The sequence below is a fragment of the Amblyomma maculatum genome, chromosome 5, assembly GCF_055883805.1.
Source record: "Amblyomma maculatum isolate TAMU_Amacu chromosome 5, ASM5588380v1, whole genome shotgun sequence".
NCBI lineage: Eukaryota > Metazoa > Arthropoda > Arachnida > Ixodida > Ixodidae > Amblyomma > Amblyomma maculatum.
The window spans coordinates 120,930,782-120,950,632 of NC_139348.1; the positions used below are offsets into that span (position 1 = coordinate 120,930,782).

At 47.4% G+C, this 19,851-nt stretch overlaps 1 protein-coding gene across 1 annotated transcript in view; it reads left to right on the forward strand.

The window, feature by feature from the left end:
• The window catches only part of DNAlig1 (DNA ligase 1), a 33,257-nt gene extending 21,206 nt beyond the window's left edge, over positions 1 to 12,051 (forward strand). The window contains exons 14-19 of the mRNA XM_084604206.1: positions 1,934 to 2,150; positions 3,605 to 3,687; positions 6,662 to 6,814; positions 7,475 to 7,672; positions 11,601 to 11,693; positions 11,918 to 12,051. Of these exons, the coding sequence (XP_084460332.1) occupies positions 1,934 to 2,150; positions 3,605 to 3,687; positions 6,662 to 6,814; positions 7,475 to 7,672; positions 11,601 to 11,693; positions 11,918 to 12,004 (831 nt within the window). The 3' untranslated portion in view covers positions 12,005 to 12,051. The remainder of the gene's footprint in view (positions 1 to 1,933; positions 2,151 to 3,604; positions 3,688 to 6,661; positions 6,815 to 7,474; positions 7,673 to 11,600; positions 11,694 to 11,917) is intronic.
• Positions 12,052 to 19,851: the final 7,800 nt, after the last annotated feature.

Sequence of the window (19,851 nt, forward strand, 5' to 3'; positions counted from 1 at the left end):
TCGCATACCCGGTATAGCCTCGATAGCAGGCACCGCTTGCTGCACCGTCTCGCCAGTGCCAGCTTTGCCGTGCTACCGTCATGTACGGTCGTCAATTGTCATTCATGTGTGGTGTGTTGTGCTGTATGACGTCCTTACTACAGCCCATGGAGCAAGGCGTTATCCAGACGCTCAAGCACCTGTATCGGTCACTTGTGCTCACTCGCATGGTGTTATGCGTGGACAGTGGCAAAACCAGTGGCAAAACTTACAGTGTCAACTTGTTGTCTGCACTGTCGTCTGCGATGCATAGAAGGCGGTCACCGAGGAGACACTGTGGAATTGCTTCCGCCACACGGGTTTCGCGATCAGAGGAAGTGCCGTCGTCATCCAATGATAGCACCAGTGAATCCCATCAGCCGTATTCATGTGCTGACCTCATCGAGCACTTGTACGCTGCAGGAGTCATTCCTGTGGAAGTGACGCTGGAGCAGTTTGCTAACGCGGACAGCGAGCCCTACGCAGAACTCACTGACGGCGAAATTGTTCGTCAGGTGCATCAAAGTGATGACTCGGGCTTCGACAGTGAGGAGCCAGAGGCTGTGCTGCCAACTAGCAGTGAACTAACCCGAGCGCTGATGGTGCTTTCGGCTGTGTAACGCGAGAATGTCACCCTTGCCGACGTGCAAGCCGACGTACTTGTACGGCAACATAGCGCCCCGCAGAGGCATATTGGCTACTTTTTCAAGCCGCTCGCTAAATAAAGTGACTTTTTTTGCGTGAATTCGTTTTTTCGGACTGCCTGACTTTCCGGACACTATCTCGGCCCCTAGAGGGTTCGAAAAATCTGCCAGCGACTGTATATAATGCTGCAGAGGTGTTGTAAGAGACAGACTACTCTGTTATATCTCCTATGGTGCGGAGGTAGTTTGGGGAAATGGGAGAGATTTTAGTCTCGCGGTGTGCATAGTTAAGCTGATGATGATGGTGATGATGACTGTCTGGTTGAACTTACACTGTCCGGATGTTACAGGGTACCAAAATCAGGATTTACTTGTTTTGTTGATAGTTGTATAGCCTTGTTTGTTCCGTTGAGTTATTATAGGGGTGTGTGAATACCGAAATTTTCTAATAGGGATTGAGAAAAAAAATAAGTTGCTAAATATTGAACATCTGATCAATGACAATAAAAAAGGAAATTGAAAAAATAGTGAACATTGTTCTCCTTGTTTATTTCAGAGCTCGCATGTATTCGCGAATAAAATTAATTTGCAATTGCACAGAAGTATATACCCTACTGAAAAATCTGGTGTAAATTTTATACAGAATTCTGTAAACCAGTTTTTCTGCACAGGAAGGACCTGCATTGAAACGGGGTGCAGCTGTCAAATCACTGATGAATGCAGTAAAATCTCCTTCTTTCAGCCTTCAAGGGAGGAAAAAAAACATTGAATGGGCCGGAAAAAAATTGCCGAAAAACACTTGCATCGCAGTAATTTTATCTGATGAATACCAGCACGATGGTTGTCGGTGTTTGAAGTGAAACCGAAGTAACCTTTTTTCTTGGGTTTCATCCTGTGCCTCGCCTTGTGCACACTGCCGGGAACGCCATGTTCAGAAAAGAGAAGTTTTCTCATTCAAATCAGCCTAATCGCGGTTTGGAAAAGCTTCACTGTATGGTCCGTGCAGACAGGCTGCATTGAAGCATCTCCAAAACTCGCCGGGGCTGTTTTGTGAAGAGAGACCTTCCCTTTTGTGGAAATTTTGAATATCAGTTTTTCGAATACGATTACAAATTGAATAGTAAACATATTCGATTTGTATTCTAAATTTTGAACTTTCGCACACCCTACTTGGTTATAATCTTGGTCTGACAAGAGATATCTCCTCTCACAATGCCCTGCCTGTGAGGTACCCCAAACAACCAAGTGAGCCAGCCACCCCGCTAATGCAGGAGACCACGGAAGAAGAGGTGAAGGTCCAGGTGTGTGTGTTTGCCTTCGACCTCCTCTACCACAATGGGGAGTCTCTCGTGAGAGAGCCCCTGCGGAAGCGGAGGGAGCTGCTCCGCAAGACGCTCGTCGAGGTTGCCGGGGAAACCCAGCTAGCACGGTCGGCTGACCTGTCCACAGTCGAGGACATCCAGGACTTCCTCCAGGAGTCCATCAAGGGTGAGCCCAGTGATTTTGCGGTGCAGCCGTTACTACCGACTCGTTCGTGGGTTGTGCAGCATGCGCAGTTGTAGCCACACCGGAACCACAACTCTTAAAACTTTCAGGGTGGTTGGGGTGCTTGGTGACAGTAGTTGTAAGTTCTAGCTTTCAAAGGCATTTTGTAGTTCAGTTTGCGTAAAAGATTTCTTGAGAAACAAGGGTGCTCATCTGGTGAGCTCGAAGTCAGAGGTTCATTTCAGGCTCCAGTGACCGCATTTTGATGAAGGTGAAATGCATGAAAGCTACACGCAACTCTCGGAGATGATCTGCACTTGAAAAAAAATCCTCCCTGTTCTGGGGCTTTGACCTAGTACCACCCCTTCACGGGGTTAGTTGCTCTACCAATTAAGCTAGCCAGGATATACAGCAGTCACAAATGAGCATATTATTCAAAAACTCAACAGGATCAATAAGGTTTAGCTGCTCCCCTAATTGAAATCACTTCACCTTGGAGGTATTCACCTAAACACATTGGACTAACTCATCCCCGGAAACCTGTCCATCTACATTCACCTCTGTTCCATTTAACAGGCTTCACAACGGCTTAGAAAGAAGCAGATGGATAGATGTGTCGATGTATTTATGAGGCGAAAGCCTTTAATGCTTCATCATTGTCGACAGAAGGTTGTCAGCAGAGGTGTCACGCTTTTGAAAGCGAGAGTTAAAAATAAAAATAATAAACCTTGTCTCCACTGGGAATTGAACCTCCATCCTTTGTATCCCCAGCCCAGTGCTTTACCAACTGCGTCACGCCCCGGATTGTGCAATGCTCTTCACAATTCCCCTTGTCTGCCGTGAGCATGATAGTGGGATTCCACTAGTGACAGATACTGCACCTTCTGTAAACGAATCATAGTACGCCGGTGAACTCTGATGTGCTCAATGAAATGCTGGTTGTGTTCGACAAGGGGCACACGATGTACCGGCGCTATTCATGCATAGACGAAGCTGACCCCACTGGGCGTCCGATCCAGGCATCCGTGGGGCGCCTTCCATTTGCCTCTTCCTCGACCGCCGCACCACACAGCAAACAGAAGCAGAACCAGATGTCTAGGAGGCCTTAGTACAGCAGGCATCAGTGGCATTTCAAATTGATTTACAGGGTAGAAAAGGCGCAGTATGTCACAATTCTCCGCGGACGTATGGGACATGTCTAAAGGAAGGGATGAAGGTGGGAGTGAAAGTGAGTGAAAGAGAGGGAGATAGAGGTGCCGTAGTGAAGGGCTACAAAGCTATAATGGCTTTCGCCTCATCACACTTAAATGGGTCGAAGGGCCCTCTAGAATTCTTTTCTTTGTTGCTTCCTATTGCCGGGCTTATGCAGACTGCCCTCTTTTGTTATTTTTTTCTGGTTTTTCGCTGCTTTGCTCAAATAAAGGAATGCTCGTACTGTGACATTTGTGTCTTTCCAGGCAGCTGCGAAGGTCTGATGGTCAAATCCCTGGATGCCAGCGCGACATACGAAATTGCCAAGCGGTCCCACAACTGGCTCAAGGTATGTGACTGTCGGACTTGGTAGCTGTCGAGAGTTCTCTTGCTTTGTTTGTATTGTGGCATTGTTATATCATGCCAGTCCTGATGCTCACATCAGGGTGTTTCAGCAATTCTGTCGCGTTACTCCGGTTTTGAATAGGGCATTTTCGGTGGTCTCTTTCTTGCGAAGGTCATATTTGGATGCGGCCGTCCTTGTGGACCCTGTTCAAGTTAACTGATGTGAGGTACATAGTACAGTCGAGCCCACTTATAACGGCCCTACTTAAGACGAACTTTCGCTTATAACGAACGAGACCGGAGCGCCCGCCAAAATATACATTACTTCAATGGCACAAGATTGCACGTATAACGAACGTCCATGAGCGCTGCCGATCGGTTACAGCGAACGGACGGCGTAAACCCGGCGCCCCGATACGAGATAACGATGGGCTCCCATCCCTGGCTACATCGGTTCAAAGTGCGGCATGGGATTGTTTTTAAATCGATTGTCGGTGAGGTGCGTTCGGTAAGTGACCAGGACGTTGCCAATTGGCTTACAACAAACCGAGCCATTATTGCAAGCTACGCGGAGCAGGATGTGTATAACGCAGATGAAACTGCATTATTTTATCAGATGCTTCCAGACAAGACGCACTCCATGAAAGGGGAGTCATGCGCTGGCGGTAAACACAGTAAAGTGCGCGTTACAGTTCTTCTGTGCACTAATATGAGTGGCAGCGACCGGCGCATGCCATTTGTAATCGGAAAATCCAAGAAGCCACGTTGCTGTCGGAACCATGTACCCGTGCGCTACAGGCACAATACTAAGTCTTGGATGACACGGGATTTATTCGCAGAGTGGCTGGGCGAGTTTGACTGCGACATGCAGAGGCAAAGCAGGCGCGTGCTGCTGTTGCTCGACAATTGCTCAGCGCACCACGTGCAAATGTCTCTGACGGCAGTGACTGTACTTTTCCTGCCGCCCAATACCACTTCTAAAGTGCAGCCTCTTGATTTGGGCATAATACGCTCCTTTAAGGCATCATATAGGCGCCGCATTGTGCAGTGCTTGCTCATCGCCGTTGACCGTCCGGCCGCTAACTTGCCGCTCCGAGTTTCATTGTATTCAGCCCTTGAGATGGTGAAGGCGGCCTGGGCGGAGGTGACGACCGCTTGCGTGCGAAACTGTTTCCGCAAGGCCGGCTTCGTTGACGCAGTCCCGGACGTCGGGCCTGATGCCTCCGATGATGATGATTCTGGCGGCGATTTGTGGCAGCGCGTCGTCGACTCCGACATGGGAGGCCCTGGCATTGGTTGGCAGGATTTTATTTCTGCGGAGGAAGACGCGGATATTGCGGAACCGGGCACGGACGAAGGCATCGTTTCTGAAGTGCGGGCCGAGAGCGACGCGGAAGAATCAGATGAAGATGAAACGTCTGAGCCAGCACCCGTAAGCACATCTGTAGCAATGGGCTATATAGAGGGCCTCAGACAACTTGTCTATGCCAAGGGACTCGGCGAAGAGCACGCTAGTGCTTTAAATAAACAGGAGACCGCCCTCATCGCATCTGCACTGCAGAAACAGACGAGCATCACAGACTTTTTTGCCAAGAAATAAATTTCGTGTCTTGACCGCCAACTTTTTTTTTTCTCTTTTTTAGCTTGTGGTTCAGTTACTACGAACTTTGGGATATAACGAACGGATGCCGCGTGACGCTCAGGTTCGTTATAAGCGGGCTCGACTGTATCTGAACTGGCAGGGTCTCGTATTGCACGACTTTGCGCGAATAAGCATAACTTGCATGCGTGTTGGTCACACCTAGCTTGGAATCCTAACTGTCCAGATATCTGAATTAGCATGGGTTAATTGAATGTCACTGTATTTTGTGTAGGTATATTCTTCAGATGGGGTGACCTTAAGACGGATTGAGTTTTAATTTGGCGAGATGTTTGCGCAACAGAGAGATCAGCTTTGCCAAAAAATAACTTCGCTAACGTGCAGGGAAGATGCATGGTTATAGCTCTGAAGACACTTAATTTTAACCTTTGAAGACCTTACCGTATTTACTCGATTGTGACGAGTTTTTTTTTTTTTTTTTTTCAAGATTTCTGGTTCTCAAAGTCTACTCTCGTGTTATAATCGAATACTGCGATTCGGTTGGACGAAAGCAGCGCCGGGGTGCAGCCATATTGAATCCGTCACCACTCGCTTTTGGTTTGCGCGGTTTTACGTCGTTATGTTGGCAACATGGGTACCACGGAAGCCAAATCCCAATCCATCCTAAGTCAAAGTGCACTTTTTGGTTGTAGGCTCGTAGTATAGTGAAATAGAATATAGCTCGTAGGCTCACGTAGCTCAGGATCATGTCACTTTACGTTACGTTTGTTATTGCATTTCGCACGATGACAATGCACCGTGCACAGTATGATGCTTGCTTCAAAGGAACAGCTTTTCTGATAGCAGAAGAAATTGGCAATTCTCCGGCAGCTCGACTGCTAGACGTTAACTAATCTACCACATGTGGGGGGCGGATGCAGCGGGAGGCTATTTTTAAATGTGAGCTTGACCGTAAAAGCTTCCGATGACAAATGAGTGTTTTTGATGAGATTGCAAGGACTACAATGTCTATTAAATTTACTTATTCATGCACTTGTCTCGCGTTACATTTGTGGTTTTATTTTTTTCAATTTGGCAGTATGCAAATTCGCCCCTCGCGTTACATTTGCGGTCACATTACATTCGAGTAGATACGTTACCATTGGTCTGATACTGTTTCGGCAGGTGAACCTCGGGCTGGCTTTTTTTTTTGGTGCTGTGTGTAGTTCACTTGCAAAGTGGCAAGAAGTTTCGTTAGTGAATTCTGAGTACTATTACCAAGGATTCCAAATTGACCAGTATCAAAATGTGTGGCTCTGCTCCGGATGGCTATTTTCAGCTTGTATGTAATTTAATTGTGCATGCTCATTCCTTCACTGTTCTATTGTCGTGTGTGCAGTTGAAAAAGGACTACCTAGATGGTGTCGGGGACAGTGTGGACGCCGTAGTTCTCGGTGGCTACCACGGCAAGGGGAAGCGCACGGGCACCTTTGGCTGCTTCCTTCTCGGCTGCTATGACCCGGAAAATGAGGAGTTCCAGACGCTTTGCAAGGTACGGTGCATTGTATTCGATGGGGCTCTGTTTTGTGCTCACGTTGTACATCGTTTTCAAAGGTGCACTGGATGCTTTAGCTTTTGGAAGCAGGTGAGAAATTAGCCCATCTTTAATGTAATAAATCTTAAGCTCTGCCATTTTTGAAGTCTTCAAAGTTCAGTTTAGGTTTAGGTTTACAGGCTTTAAGCAACTAAGAAACTCTGATTGGGAGCGATGTGTTTCAACGTCGATGCAGAGGATCGCAGGAAAATCTCTTGCTCCAGCTGTTTCCGTTTCCAGCTTTTCGTACCTGCTTGTTTGCTTCGTCACAGCCACTGTGTTGATGTCACTAACTCTGATGATTTATTCGCTGTGCAACATCGCTTCTTGTACTGAACCATTGGAAGGTTAACGCAGCGTCGACTTTGCTCTCTTTCATGACGTGCTCTCACATGAAATGTGAGGTGCATTTGTAACCAAATCAAAATAAAACAAGCGTCTGGTGGAGGAAGATTGGAATGCGAAATACCTGGATGAGAGATGCACTTCATCCATTAAGTGGGTTCCCTAACAACACTGTTCAAACTGCTAGTTCAATATTCTGGCATCGTACGCGGTAGTAGGGTTGCTTAGCTGCGGTTAGTTCGTAACCGGTGGTGATCTGCACTGCTCCTCCAGATTGGCACGGGCTTCAGCGAGGAGCAGTTGGACCAGCACTCGGCCTTCTTCAAGGAACACATCATACCAGCACCCAAGTCGTACTATCGGTTCGACTCCAGCCTCGCACCGGATGCCTGGTTCGAGCCCTGCCAGGTGTGGGAGGTCAAGAGCGCTGATCTCTCGATCTCACCTGTGCACAAGGCAGCTCAAGGACTGGTGAGTTCATCTCGGAGTTCCTTTGTAAAAATAGCAATACAACATACAAAGTTAAATTTCCTGCTCACCTGCGCCGCATGATCACATTTCTGTTTCCTCGTCTACAGAGAGACCTGAATATGAGATCTCCGTTTGATAATGATGCGAAAAGCAGGTCATTGAGTGAATTTTGAGCTTTGCTATGACTCCTTTCATGTTTGTGGATGTCTGCAAAAGGACATTTACTTCAGATGAACATAAAGCACAAAATATTGATAAAGGCATGAATATGGAAGTAAAAAAATACAATTCAGAACACAATGAAACCTCATTGATACCTCCCAATTCATACAAATTTCCATTTCATATGCTCAAAATCGCAGCAGTGAAGCATCTCTCATACAGTCACACTATTTTTCTCCTGGTTAATATCTTCCCGGATAGCATGATTTCCTGGTTACTGCGTTCTAACGCAAAGGCATGTTGAGACAGTCATTTTGTTCTGTTGTAATTGTGCTGCTTGTACTTTAGTGCTTGAGATAAGCTCATCTTGCACTACTGTGATGGAGCCCCTCACTATGGCAGCCTTCATAGTAGATGTTAGTTTGGGATTTTAAACATCATAAACAACATCACGCCCACATCATCACGATGCTACCGGCCCCATGAAGTACGGACGCAGTTGACAGTCGTCAAATCACATCAGGTGCGCATTCCAGCAGCGCCCACGGTTAGCATTACTGAAAACATGGCCAGCTGTCCAGAAAGCTACCGTATAGTGCAAAATATAGGTCGAGGTTTTTTTTTTTTCAAAAAGATTACTAAAAAGCCATATACCGGCCCTTAGCATAACCTGTATAGTCATCTGGCAACGTGTGAGAGCGTGAACATTTTGGCATCCTCATCGTTATCGCCTCCATGCTGACCGACTCTATGCGCTGACGCTGCAGTTATTTTACTTTTTTAACTGCAGTTGTACCGACGCCATCTTCCCTTTCATGTGAAGCATATTGCTAGAGGTAAACCACAGCCCTTCGTGACGGTTACACGCCGTGCAAAGAATGTGGAATGCTACTTCACACCACGTGATACGCTGACGTCACGACAGAGGAGAGACGGGGGTCCAGCTCGCGCCGTCGGCTGCGGTTGCACGCCGTGCTGACCACGTGGTATGGTGACATCACACCACGTGATACGCTGACGTCACGACAGAGGAGAGACGGGGGACCGGCTCGCGCCGTCGGCTGCGGTTGCACGCTGTGCGGACCACGTGGTATGGTGACGTCACACCACGTGATACGCTGACGTCACGACAGAGGAGAGACGGGGGCCCAGCTCGCGCCGTCGGCTGCGGTTGCACGCCGTGCGGACCACGTGGTATAGCGCAGGTTTATATATAAAGGGGAGACGATTGCGCTCGCCTCCAGTTGACCCTCACAAAAGGTGGCGATGCCTCCAGGGAGTGCAGCCGAGTGGTGGAATGAAAAGCGAAGGCTGCGGCGTGCTGCAGAGAGCCCAGAAGAGCTGGAAGAACGTTTGGCCAAGGAGCGTGCTCGGCATGCGGCTCGGCGACAACGATGCAGCCATGCCTGGTGAAGACGTAACGACCATTGGTGCACGTCAAGCCGGCTGAACACGGGTAGTTTACGGAAAGGCTTTCCCATACAACCGTGTTGTTGCCGAAGAAATCAAAATCGTTGATTCCTTTAGCACGTCGGTGTTCTAAGAGCTTTTGCTTTGCGTACATATTCGCGTAGTGGCAATCGAGTATCGTTGCCCTGGGGGACGACATGTTCGTTGTGCGTGTCGGTAACACAGTTAGGTTAGAGATGAACGAGTCATGCTATTACCTAGTTTTATGCGATGGGAAAACATTGTGCATTCCAAGTATAAACCGTGTAAAAGCACGTGTAACCAAGGAAAAAAAAGTTTAGCCAAGTGTAACCATAGAAAGCCGAGTTTAGCAATCAATATGCTTCGCATCTGACCAGGCTTAACGAAGCTAAGCCTCAGCCATTTTTTTGTGCTTTGCGACAGCAAGCAAAATGAGTACTGGTATCCGACGTCAGTTCACCGCAGCATTTAAAAAAAAGGTTATAGAATATAGTGAACTGCACGGAAACGTGTCCGCCCAGCGACAGTTTGGCGTCTCGGAGAAATGCGTCCGATATTGGCGAGCACAGAAAGTCAAGCTGTTGGCCTGCAACGCAGGTGCTGCGCTGTGCATCCTGAACTGGAAGACAAGGTGGCAGATTTCGTCCGCGAACACTGTGCAAGATCCTTGCCAGTAACAGTGGAACTCATCCGCATCAAAGCTGTCGAGCGCGCCCGCGAGTCTGGGCTGTCCAGGGAGCAGTTCAAGGGCTCCATTAACTGGGTTCGTCGCTTCATGCGATGCAAAGGATTCGCGCTTTGTCGACACTCATCAATCTGCCAGAAGCTGCCAGAGGCATACGAGGATGAGCTGGTGGAATTCCAGCGCTGTTATCCGTCTCCGGCAGCAGCATGGATACATGCTGGGATTGATTGGCAACGCTGATGAAACGCCGGTGTGGTTTGACATGCTGTCTTCCACCACAGTGTGCGAACGCGGCGCTAAGCTTCTTTCGACGGGCAGCGAGCATTCGTGCTTCGCAGTGATGCTCGCATGCACTGCAGATGGCAGAAAGCTGCCTCCATATATCATCTTTAAGAGGAAGACGCTTCCAAAAGAGGCTTTCCCGCGTGAACAAAAAGGGCTATATGGACGAGGCCTTAATGTTGGATTGGATCTGTACTGTGTGGAAACGGCGACCCGGCGCATTCCTGCGGTGTTCCAGCATGTTGGTACTGGATGCTTTTCGCGGGCACTTGACCACTGGCGTAAAGCAGGCGCAATGTTGGATTGGATCTGTACTGTGTGGAAACGGCGACCCGGCGCATTCCTGCGGTGTTCCAGCATGTTGGTACTGGATGCTTTTCGCGGGCACTTGACCACTGGCGTAAAGCAGGCGCTCCGCGATGGGAAAACGGACCTCGCTGTCATTTCAGGGGGCATGACATCAACGCTCCAACCACTGGACGTTGTCCTGAACAAGCCGTTTAAAGACCGTGTCCGTGAACTTTACGATCAGTGGATGGCCGGCGACAACCCAAAAACTCCTACCGGTCGTCCTCTGTGACCACATAGGTGTCGCAGGCATAGCGCTTGCTGCCCGACGATATGGTCGTGCGGGCATTCAAGAAATGCATTAGCAACTCGCTGGTTGGCATCGAGGATGACATGTTGTGGGATGCAGCCAGTGAGAAACAGTCATCTTCGGATGAGAGTTCGGACAGCTCTGAAGAATGAGCAGGCGAGGAGTCTGGTGGCACGTGAATAAAACGTCAAGTTTTGTGCTTATGATTTTTATGTTGAGTTTTTTGCTTCAAGGTAAGGGGGTCGACCTATGTTTCGCCTCGACCTATATTCCTCATTATGCGGTACGTGAAGCACTCCAAATTTGGTGAAAGCGCTCGCTTCGTGGCACTAGCTTCACATACGTGCAAAGCTCACAGTAATTTTCGGTGATGGCGTCTGTACCTTTAGCCATCAATCGTGATTTTGAGATATCCACAATTTGGTCAGAAAATACTTCGAGTGTTATATCTAAATCCACAGAACCAGTGGAGAGCTGCTCGGCTCAACAGAAATCCTGAATTGATGGATATTTTAAGATGCAATTTTGACTTAGCAAAACGTTGTTGTAGTGTCTTCGTTGCTTGCCTTGCGCGGTGTTTCTTCTAAAATCGCCTGTACATATTAGCCTGTGAAAGTGGAACAGGAAGGTTTCAGGGATGTGCAGTATCATCTGCGTTACTGGGAGATAAAAGCCTTGATGCAACGAAATTCAACTGCATATGACCCTTGCAGGCTTGTGTATTAAGGCAGTGTGTTCTGTTGTCTCGTTTCTCTCTCGCCTCATTGTAGGTGGATCCAGAGAAAGGCATTTCCCTCAGGTTTCCTCGATTTATACGGATACGAGATGACAAGAATCCAGAAGACGCCACCTCGGCCCAGCAGGTATGACACTCTTCAAACGCCACTAAGCAGGACAAGGAGACCTCGCGAGAGTACTGTCAAATCCAAATATTTGTCTTTTTATTTTTGTTGCCTGTCAGTTTTAATAAGTGTTCTGAGTTCTGTGTTGCCTAGGAATTATTTTTATAATTAGCCAATGTCTTAATGTGTGTGTGAATAGGCTTCGTTTAAAAAAAGGTTAACTCTAGTTTTTCCTCTACGTTTAGGTCGCAGACTTGTATAACAAGCAAGACCACATCAAGAACAAAAAGGCCGCCATCCAGGAAACTGCAAATGATGAAGATTTTTACTGATCATGGTAGTGACGTATTTCGTGTAAATAAACTGCATGCTTTTTGCATTTTTATTTCGCCATATTAACGAACAGTGTACAGTCATTGTTGCTGTCGTTATTTTGGATGTTAGATAAGGCTGCACCCCATTTACTTGCATGCCAGACTTTTGCTCTCAAAGAAGTGTGAATACTAGTGAATAATTGTTACCTAATTACAGGGAAGAGTGAAAGTGCCCTTTTACAGCCTTGTTCTGGATACTTGGGCAAGGTTAATACACTCCTGTGTTGGATCTGCAGACGCAAACGTGCAGTTTAGTACGGTTTTTCTATTCTCGGATGCCTGCTTTAGGGTAGTGCAACTCTTACTTTTTGAGGAAAAGGTTCAGTTACCAGTGTGGCAATGGCCTAGCTCGTGGAGCAAGAACGCAGGATAAGCATAGCTAAACATGTAAGGCCTGTTCTCTAGAAAAATTTTTGGGGGAACTTCATCCTCCTTACATGCGACAGTGTGAAAGCATTTGTCTTCCGGAGCATGCAGTGGTGCCATCTACATTTCGCTGTTATGGCATCAGACATTGGAACCATGACTATGACCAGCTATCACTATAACCATGACTAACCACGTTTTCTCAGCTACGTAGGTTGCAGTTAGTCATACTCATGGGTAGTCAGTCATTATTCACCATGGTCAGTCATGGTTATTCATAGTCATGGTTAGTCATACCAGAGTCCTTCAATACCTCTCTATGGTAGTGAAACTTCTCCATCACACTATTGGAGAGTTTAGTACATGCTGCCTGGAGCGCATATCTCGGCAGTAGGGCCCCACATCTCCTTTCTCATCACTGGTTGGTCTCTCAGCGCGTTGAACAGCAATTGTTGGCGAGAGGTGTGTCTGAACAAAATTCGAAAGTAACTTATGCTCATTGAACATAGGACATAACTACAGTGAAGGTAATTGCATAGTGTAACCATTGGCATACTGTCACATCCTGGATCTGTTCACAGCTGGTTTTGCGGCTATTAATATAAACATCACATAATGCAACCTAAAGGGGAACACACCACAGGAAAGATGCTAGTAATTATTTTAAATGCTTTGAATTTGATTTGAACACATTCAAGTGCTGAGATAAGTAGTGTTAATCCATTGCGCCCTAGAACCGATGGAAATGGTGGGCCTTAAATGCCTCCTTAATCGTTTTGACTATTTCTGCTATTTGTCACCAGGTGACGCTGCTCGCAGAATCATTGAGAAAATGGAATCACGCGCCGGGAGCGGCCTCAGAGTGGTGCTGGTGTGAATCATAAGGCATGTTTCTGCGGGTGGCAGAGTGGGCGGCCAGCTCATTGTGTGGAAAGCGGTTTCTCAGGGTGCAGTTGCAGCGTTTTTGTTTCGTAGCGTTTTAGCTGGCACAGTGTCAAAGTATGAGAATGCACTTGTTTTCGTAAAGCCATTGCGTTTTGTGAACAATGCTGCCAACTTGTGTGAAGAGCATGCCACCATACGGCTATGGGAACAGCAATGAAATGGCATCACTTTCTTGTTTTCTGTTTGCTGCCAAATTTCGATTAAAGTAGAGATGCGCCATCCTCCGAAAAGAAGTTTGTGACCCCTGATTCGACTCCCCAAGACATTCACGTTTGTAAAACATATTTTGACACCATGAAATCTTCCACATCTGATGCCCGCAGCTGTTCCAAAATATTCAAAGTGCTTCCATGGTATGTAGCGATGACAAAGCCACATCCTCGACCACCTCCAAAGTGACTCCACAGGGTGTCTAGCAACCGGGAATTGTTTGTTATTCATGCAGAATTTTGTTTTTCTTTTGCTGAGCGTGCGGGGCGGCCACGCTGCAAGGCGAGGCACAATATATTACCTTGCTGCATCGCTGAACTGCCACAATGGAACAAATACGCACGTGAGCTAGGTACTAGAAGAAAGAAGACGCGCGCCGCAACGGCCGTCGTCCACCACCGAAGTGGTGACGGGTGCAATGACGGTATACAACAGATAAAAATTCGATGGTTGGCTAGCCCCCACCGCAAGCGGCATTGACCTACCGTCCCAGCCCCGAAGGGCCAGGAACAGTAGCTGTGCTAATTCCAAGCGTGCGCGTGCAGCCATATTGGATTGGCTCAGATTGGCTTGGCTTTTTGCGGTTTGGGTGGCTCGCGTGCCTACAGAAATTTTGGGGAGAAATTTTCAACTGCAAATTTATTTGAATTTTCCCTGTCTCCCTGCAAAACAGTATCCTATTCCATATAAGGAAACATATTTTTATGTTGAATATGTGTACATGATGAAATTGCAAAATATATTTTCATGAAGCTATACGTAGATTGAATTCATTTTAGCCGACAAGAGCACAGGGCTAGGTAGGGTCATAGAGTTCCTTACACTAACCAGAGGGAAAGCTGAGAGAGCTGCACTTCAGCCACCATGGGAGCGCTAAGAATCGTGGGCCGGTGTGCTACTTGTTGCGGGACAGTCGGGTTTTCTCGGGTACGTGGAGTGGCATTATGAGATGTTTATTTTTCGTCATCATCATCTGAAGGTGCGTACATAGACCGCGAAAGCCATAGTAGCGAAGGCGCAAAAGCAGACGTCGCCAATATATATTTTTCGTTATCATCATCATCATCATCTGAAGGTGCGTACATAGACCGCGAAAGCCATAGTAGCGAAGGCGCAAAAGCAGACGTCGCCAATAAATGGTTTGTTTCCCGAAATGCCACTAAAAACTTATGTGGTTGCACAGCCATAAATATTTTCATAACTTTTTTTTATTTCAAAGTTTGTCTATTAAGTGCGAAATATTGGTATTTATTTGTGCTGCTCAAAACTAAGCCAATATGAGAAAGAGCCATCGCTTATGGATAAATGTCACACTGACATGCTGTTTCTCTTTCTTTTTACAATTTGTAGTCACAATATTCAATCTTATGACATTATTTACGGTAGAACAACGTTTATCTTTGCATTAGTTTTGGCCAAAAGTTTTAGTTCTGCACTCGGTAGCTCTCCGGCCAATGATACTAGTGATACTTTGAGCGCCCATGGTGGCTGAACTGGCCGTCTGGAAACTCCACGTAAACTCCCATGGACGGCGGCACAGCTTTCCCTCTAGGTAAGAGTAAGAAACTCTGTGGGTAGGGTGCCCAGTTGCAAGGGCAGTATTTTGAGCCCTGACGGTCCGGAGCTAAGCAGGCCCGGGCCCCACCATGACAAACATTTGTGTGGCCCTGAAAAGGTCCGTTTTGACACTTCAGCGGTAGACCGCTCACGTCTGCGATCTCGTCGCAGGTTCTGCGCTTCGTATGCGAGATAAAAACGCTTAACACTTTCATGTCCACAATCACGAACTTGGTACCGGCATCGTATTCCGCGTTGACGTCGAGGTGAAACTGGCGTTGGGTCGCTTCCCTTGCAGAGCGGATTTTGCACTGAACGCAGTGCGCCGGCTCCGCCGTAGAGTAGTACGCGTCGGTGGCATCAACCCGAAGGGTACCGTGATCCGGGATGCAATTCGCGCGGTAATTTGAACCAGCGATGTCGTCATCGGGCAGCGTGGTCGATGTTCCCTCCACATTTAACAAGTGACGGTATCGTCTATAACGCAGGTCCCGACGGCACGCTTGTGGACGGCTTGTTGTGGTTCTACGCCAGTTTCTTACGGCTTCCAAAAGCTTGTTGCGTGCACGGTTACGATCTACTGCTTTCCGGCATCTCGATCGCAAGGAAAAACTCTACACAAAGTGGTGCATCGAGAAACACGAGCGCAAACGTAGACGCGCACGAAGAGGCAGCCACGGCGGCGAACGCAAAGCAAAGAAAAAACAAATGGCGCCCCAATCACGCCAGCCAATGGGAGACGCGGAGCGGCACGCTTGAAAAGCGCGCCGCGTGAGAGCTATAGACCTCCTTCATGTTTGCAAACAAACAAGACGATCAAGGTGGCGCTGCTCTCGTCAGCGATCCCACGGTAGGCAAAAAGCACGACCGCGGCCGGGGTACAGTTGGTACAGTGGCTAGCCGGGGCACTGTGGCCGAGCTTGTCAAGGCCGTGTTATTGTGATTTGCAGGCGCCTTCTAGGTAGACGAAGTGACCATATGTGCTAGTATTTCGTGAGCCTCAGCGGTGAGAACAGAAGCGATACACTGAAAAATTCTACGTACACTGCATGCAGCGTACGGACCCGCACGCCGTACCAATGGGGATTGGGTTCAAGGCGCACAAGAGAAGCGTTGCTGCCAGCCGGGGAAAATGAGCGGCATCTATTTTCTGTTTTCTCCCAGAAAATTATGCATGGAACGCATCGAGAATTACAAAGCTTCGGATGCTTACAACTACTTTGAGTCGAGTAAGCTGACGGCGATTTTTCTCGATTCGCAAACCGCGTACGAATAGTCCGCTCGAAGCATCATAGCATAATCGGATGATTCTTCACACCGAGCGGCAAATGAGCGTTCTTCGTAAGCGCGAAGCACCTCGCTAGCGTCGAGCGGCTGTATGGTTAAGATGATTTAGGTCAGCGTGGCAACGGTAGCCTTGACACCGCACGGTTTGCGTATCATTGCGTTATTGGTTGAGATCACAACGCTGCGCATCTGTTATATTTGCTTTGTTCGTGGGCGGCTGTCATCGTTAAAGGTAGCAATTTTATCACGGGTAGTCGCGCTGTTAGCTTGCATTACAATTACGAGCTGCAGCGGCCACTGTGGTTCCGTGGGTTCCGGTAAAAACGTCCCAGGAAAAAATGGCCCCGGATAAAACCTCTCCAAACAGATGCAATAAAACGTACTGCAAAGTCGAGCTTTCCCCTTGCCTGGTGCTTGGCTTATCAGCGATGAATTACGCTCATTGTAATCAACTTTCACTGTTTTTATCTTACATTGTGTTTATGGTTTTAGCGAACATTATGTATATTTTGAACCCCGCCGTTTTTGTTTTTCTTTTTTACGTTCTGTAGTTCTGTTTATTAAAACGTAGACTGAGTTTCCTTGTGTCTAGCCGTCATAATGTATGCTACAGTGCTTCTTTCTACCCGTCCGCTTGAAATTTGCAAAATATGGCACTGATGCCGTGTGTTCGCAAAGAAAAAAAAAAAAAAAAACTTTATGGCGCCGAAATTTGTGCTGTCGAGGGCAAACACGTCTCTCGAATGTGTAATATTAGCCGGGTGATTAGACCTATATTAAAGAGCGATATTTCTCAGTTTGGAAACTGGGAACTATGCACTGTATAATACTCGCTGGATGTTATAGTGGTGGGGTTCTTTATTTTTTTTTTTTTTTTGAAATGCTTTCTCGCCAAGCCTTCTCCAGTTCCTGTAAACCTGTAAAACAGCCAGAGGGCATAGTGCCCAAGCAATAGTTACATCTATTCTAAAAAAAAAAAAAAAAAGGCATCCAATAAGATGTTCAATTTTTCGCGAAGTGAGTTCCGGGCAGATTTTCAGCCAATTTCTTCGGTGACATTTTTTCCTAGGGGCCGCTTTCTGATAGGACCTTTCTGGACTATTATTCCGGGGCTATATATTTCAGGGACCTTTTTTCGGGGCTGTTTCTTCTGAGGAACTCTTTTCTGGGGCCGTTTTTACCTTCACCCGTGATTCCGGTCTCGGCCACTGTGACCGCGTTTCAATGTAGGAATCGCATTCGCAATCAGTCGCTGTGAATACAAATAAAAGCGCTCGGCATAAATAAAAAATGCAGCTCTAATCCAAATCAGTAGCTGTCAACGTGAAGTGGAAATCTTCATCAGGAAGTATATTAAAATAATTTGGCGTGAACGCGGCGAAGTTTAGCCATGCAATATGGTACATCACGGATCGAGGAGTGCTACACAGATCACTTGCGTAGCAGCTCACTGCGCTTATATACACAGCGAAAAAACGGGCTTGAGGAACAGTTTACAAAGGTAAAACATCTACGCATGCTCCAACAAAGAAACAGCCCTAAGCATTACAACATATATATGACTGCCTCGTGTACATATGTTACCTGCGCACCCGCGCCCGCACCAGCACTAAAACAGTACCAAGATCCCATCACGCGTCGTAAAAAGGCCAAACTCGAGATATGCGCGACCTTTGAACCGGTAAACCGCTCTGGCGTAAAAGTTTCAGCTTAGCCGTGACGAAGTATTTGCCGCGTATTCGATGAGCAGGCGTCGGTATCCACAGCCTTGCCGCTTCACCGCGGCGGCCCACCACTGTTTACGGCGACCATTGTCGGCAAGAAACCTATGCAAGCTTACTACTAAACTTCCTCTTGTGTGTCTTTAAACACATGTCATAGCGACGCGATTAGTCGGCATGGTGCTCTACATTCCCCGGCAGAAGCAAGCCATCGCACAATCACGGTAGGCAAAGCGACTGAAGCGTGTTTTTGCCTACCACGCGAAAGTCACTAACGACGACAGCGCCACCGCATTTTCGTGACGTAGCCGGTAAACATGCCGTAAACGGCCTTCGGAAAATCGGCGTGCGCAGCCAGGCTGCTTGAGCGATGCCATTTTTAGGTAGTGCAAATTGCGCACACAGAAAACAGCTTCAAACCAAGTTCAAGATGGCGGCGAACGGCCGGCTTCAACGGCCGCGGGAATTTCGAACAAAATTTTATCTTCTCGGAGGGCATTTCGTGGCTGCCATAACGTTTTGAAAGCAGATTATATCGCATTTTCTGACCGATTTCAGCGTTAATAATTTGATTGCAGGTGCTCGAAAGGACAAACGTTCCGAAAATGAGTTTTTCTCAACTCGAATTTTGACCATTTTCGACCGTTCTGACTCGTGTCTATTGGGTGCCTGGCATCGAGGCACCTTTATACACCAGAATTTTGACCAATCAAAACCGGCGTTTTTTTTATACATGGGGCCTATCGGAAGTTTCACAACTGGTAGGATCAGAGTTTTGCTGAGGCTGGCAGCAGTTCTTTTAATTTTCACTAATCTTTTTATCTTTTACGGCGACGGTAACTACGGCAATGCGCTACCGTAGTTGCCGTAAGGCTGCTAAAACACTAACAGCCTTCCACTATTGTAAATCGCAGAATATGATTAATAAATAGCTTTTTCTTGGGAATTAATCGTCTATGCTCATTATCATCAGCAGCTACATTTTTGAGCCTCTCCACTCGTCAGGGAATTTGAAATGAAATAATCAGGGAAAACCCAGAAAAGTCAGATTTTGAATATAGTGGTTTGCTATACACTCTGCTCCATGTTTTTTATTTCTGAAACTTCGTACCAGCTTGGCCAACAGTTTTTTTTTTTTTTCCCGAAGGTTAAGGGAATTTGATATACGTCTTGTGCGCATTCCACGTGTTTCTTGCCGCAGTTTCGTTGCTGGATAGCCTCTGCGCATTGGTCATCCTGCAGTTTTGAGAGCTTAATTTTGAGGAGCAGAGAACACTCGTGTCATACCGCTGTGCTTTGACCTTTTTCAGGTTGTGTGACAGCAAATAGATTTAGCACACAGTGATCCGCCACCGCCCGTTCCATTGCGCTTGCCCAGACCACTTTGATGCCGATAGATGGCGCCACATACTTGATGTCGGCGCATTGGCCTGCCGCATCGGAGCCAATCAGCTTGTGCGCCCCGCCCACAAGCGGTAGAGGGTCACGGTGGCGAATCGCGGATCACGGTATGCTAAATCTCTCTAATGTTTGCCTACGCGGTGCGTAGGTGTCATGCGTTTGCACCTCAGTGCGCATCTTTTTGAGGAGCCCTTCAGCGAAGGTTCTGAGAATAACCGGCACTGCTTGATGGTCGAGCGCTTCTATGGTGGGGTGCGGGCAAGTTTGCCGAGCGCGTTCTTGATGACGTGGCAGTATGGCTCGTTTAATGAGCTTTGT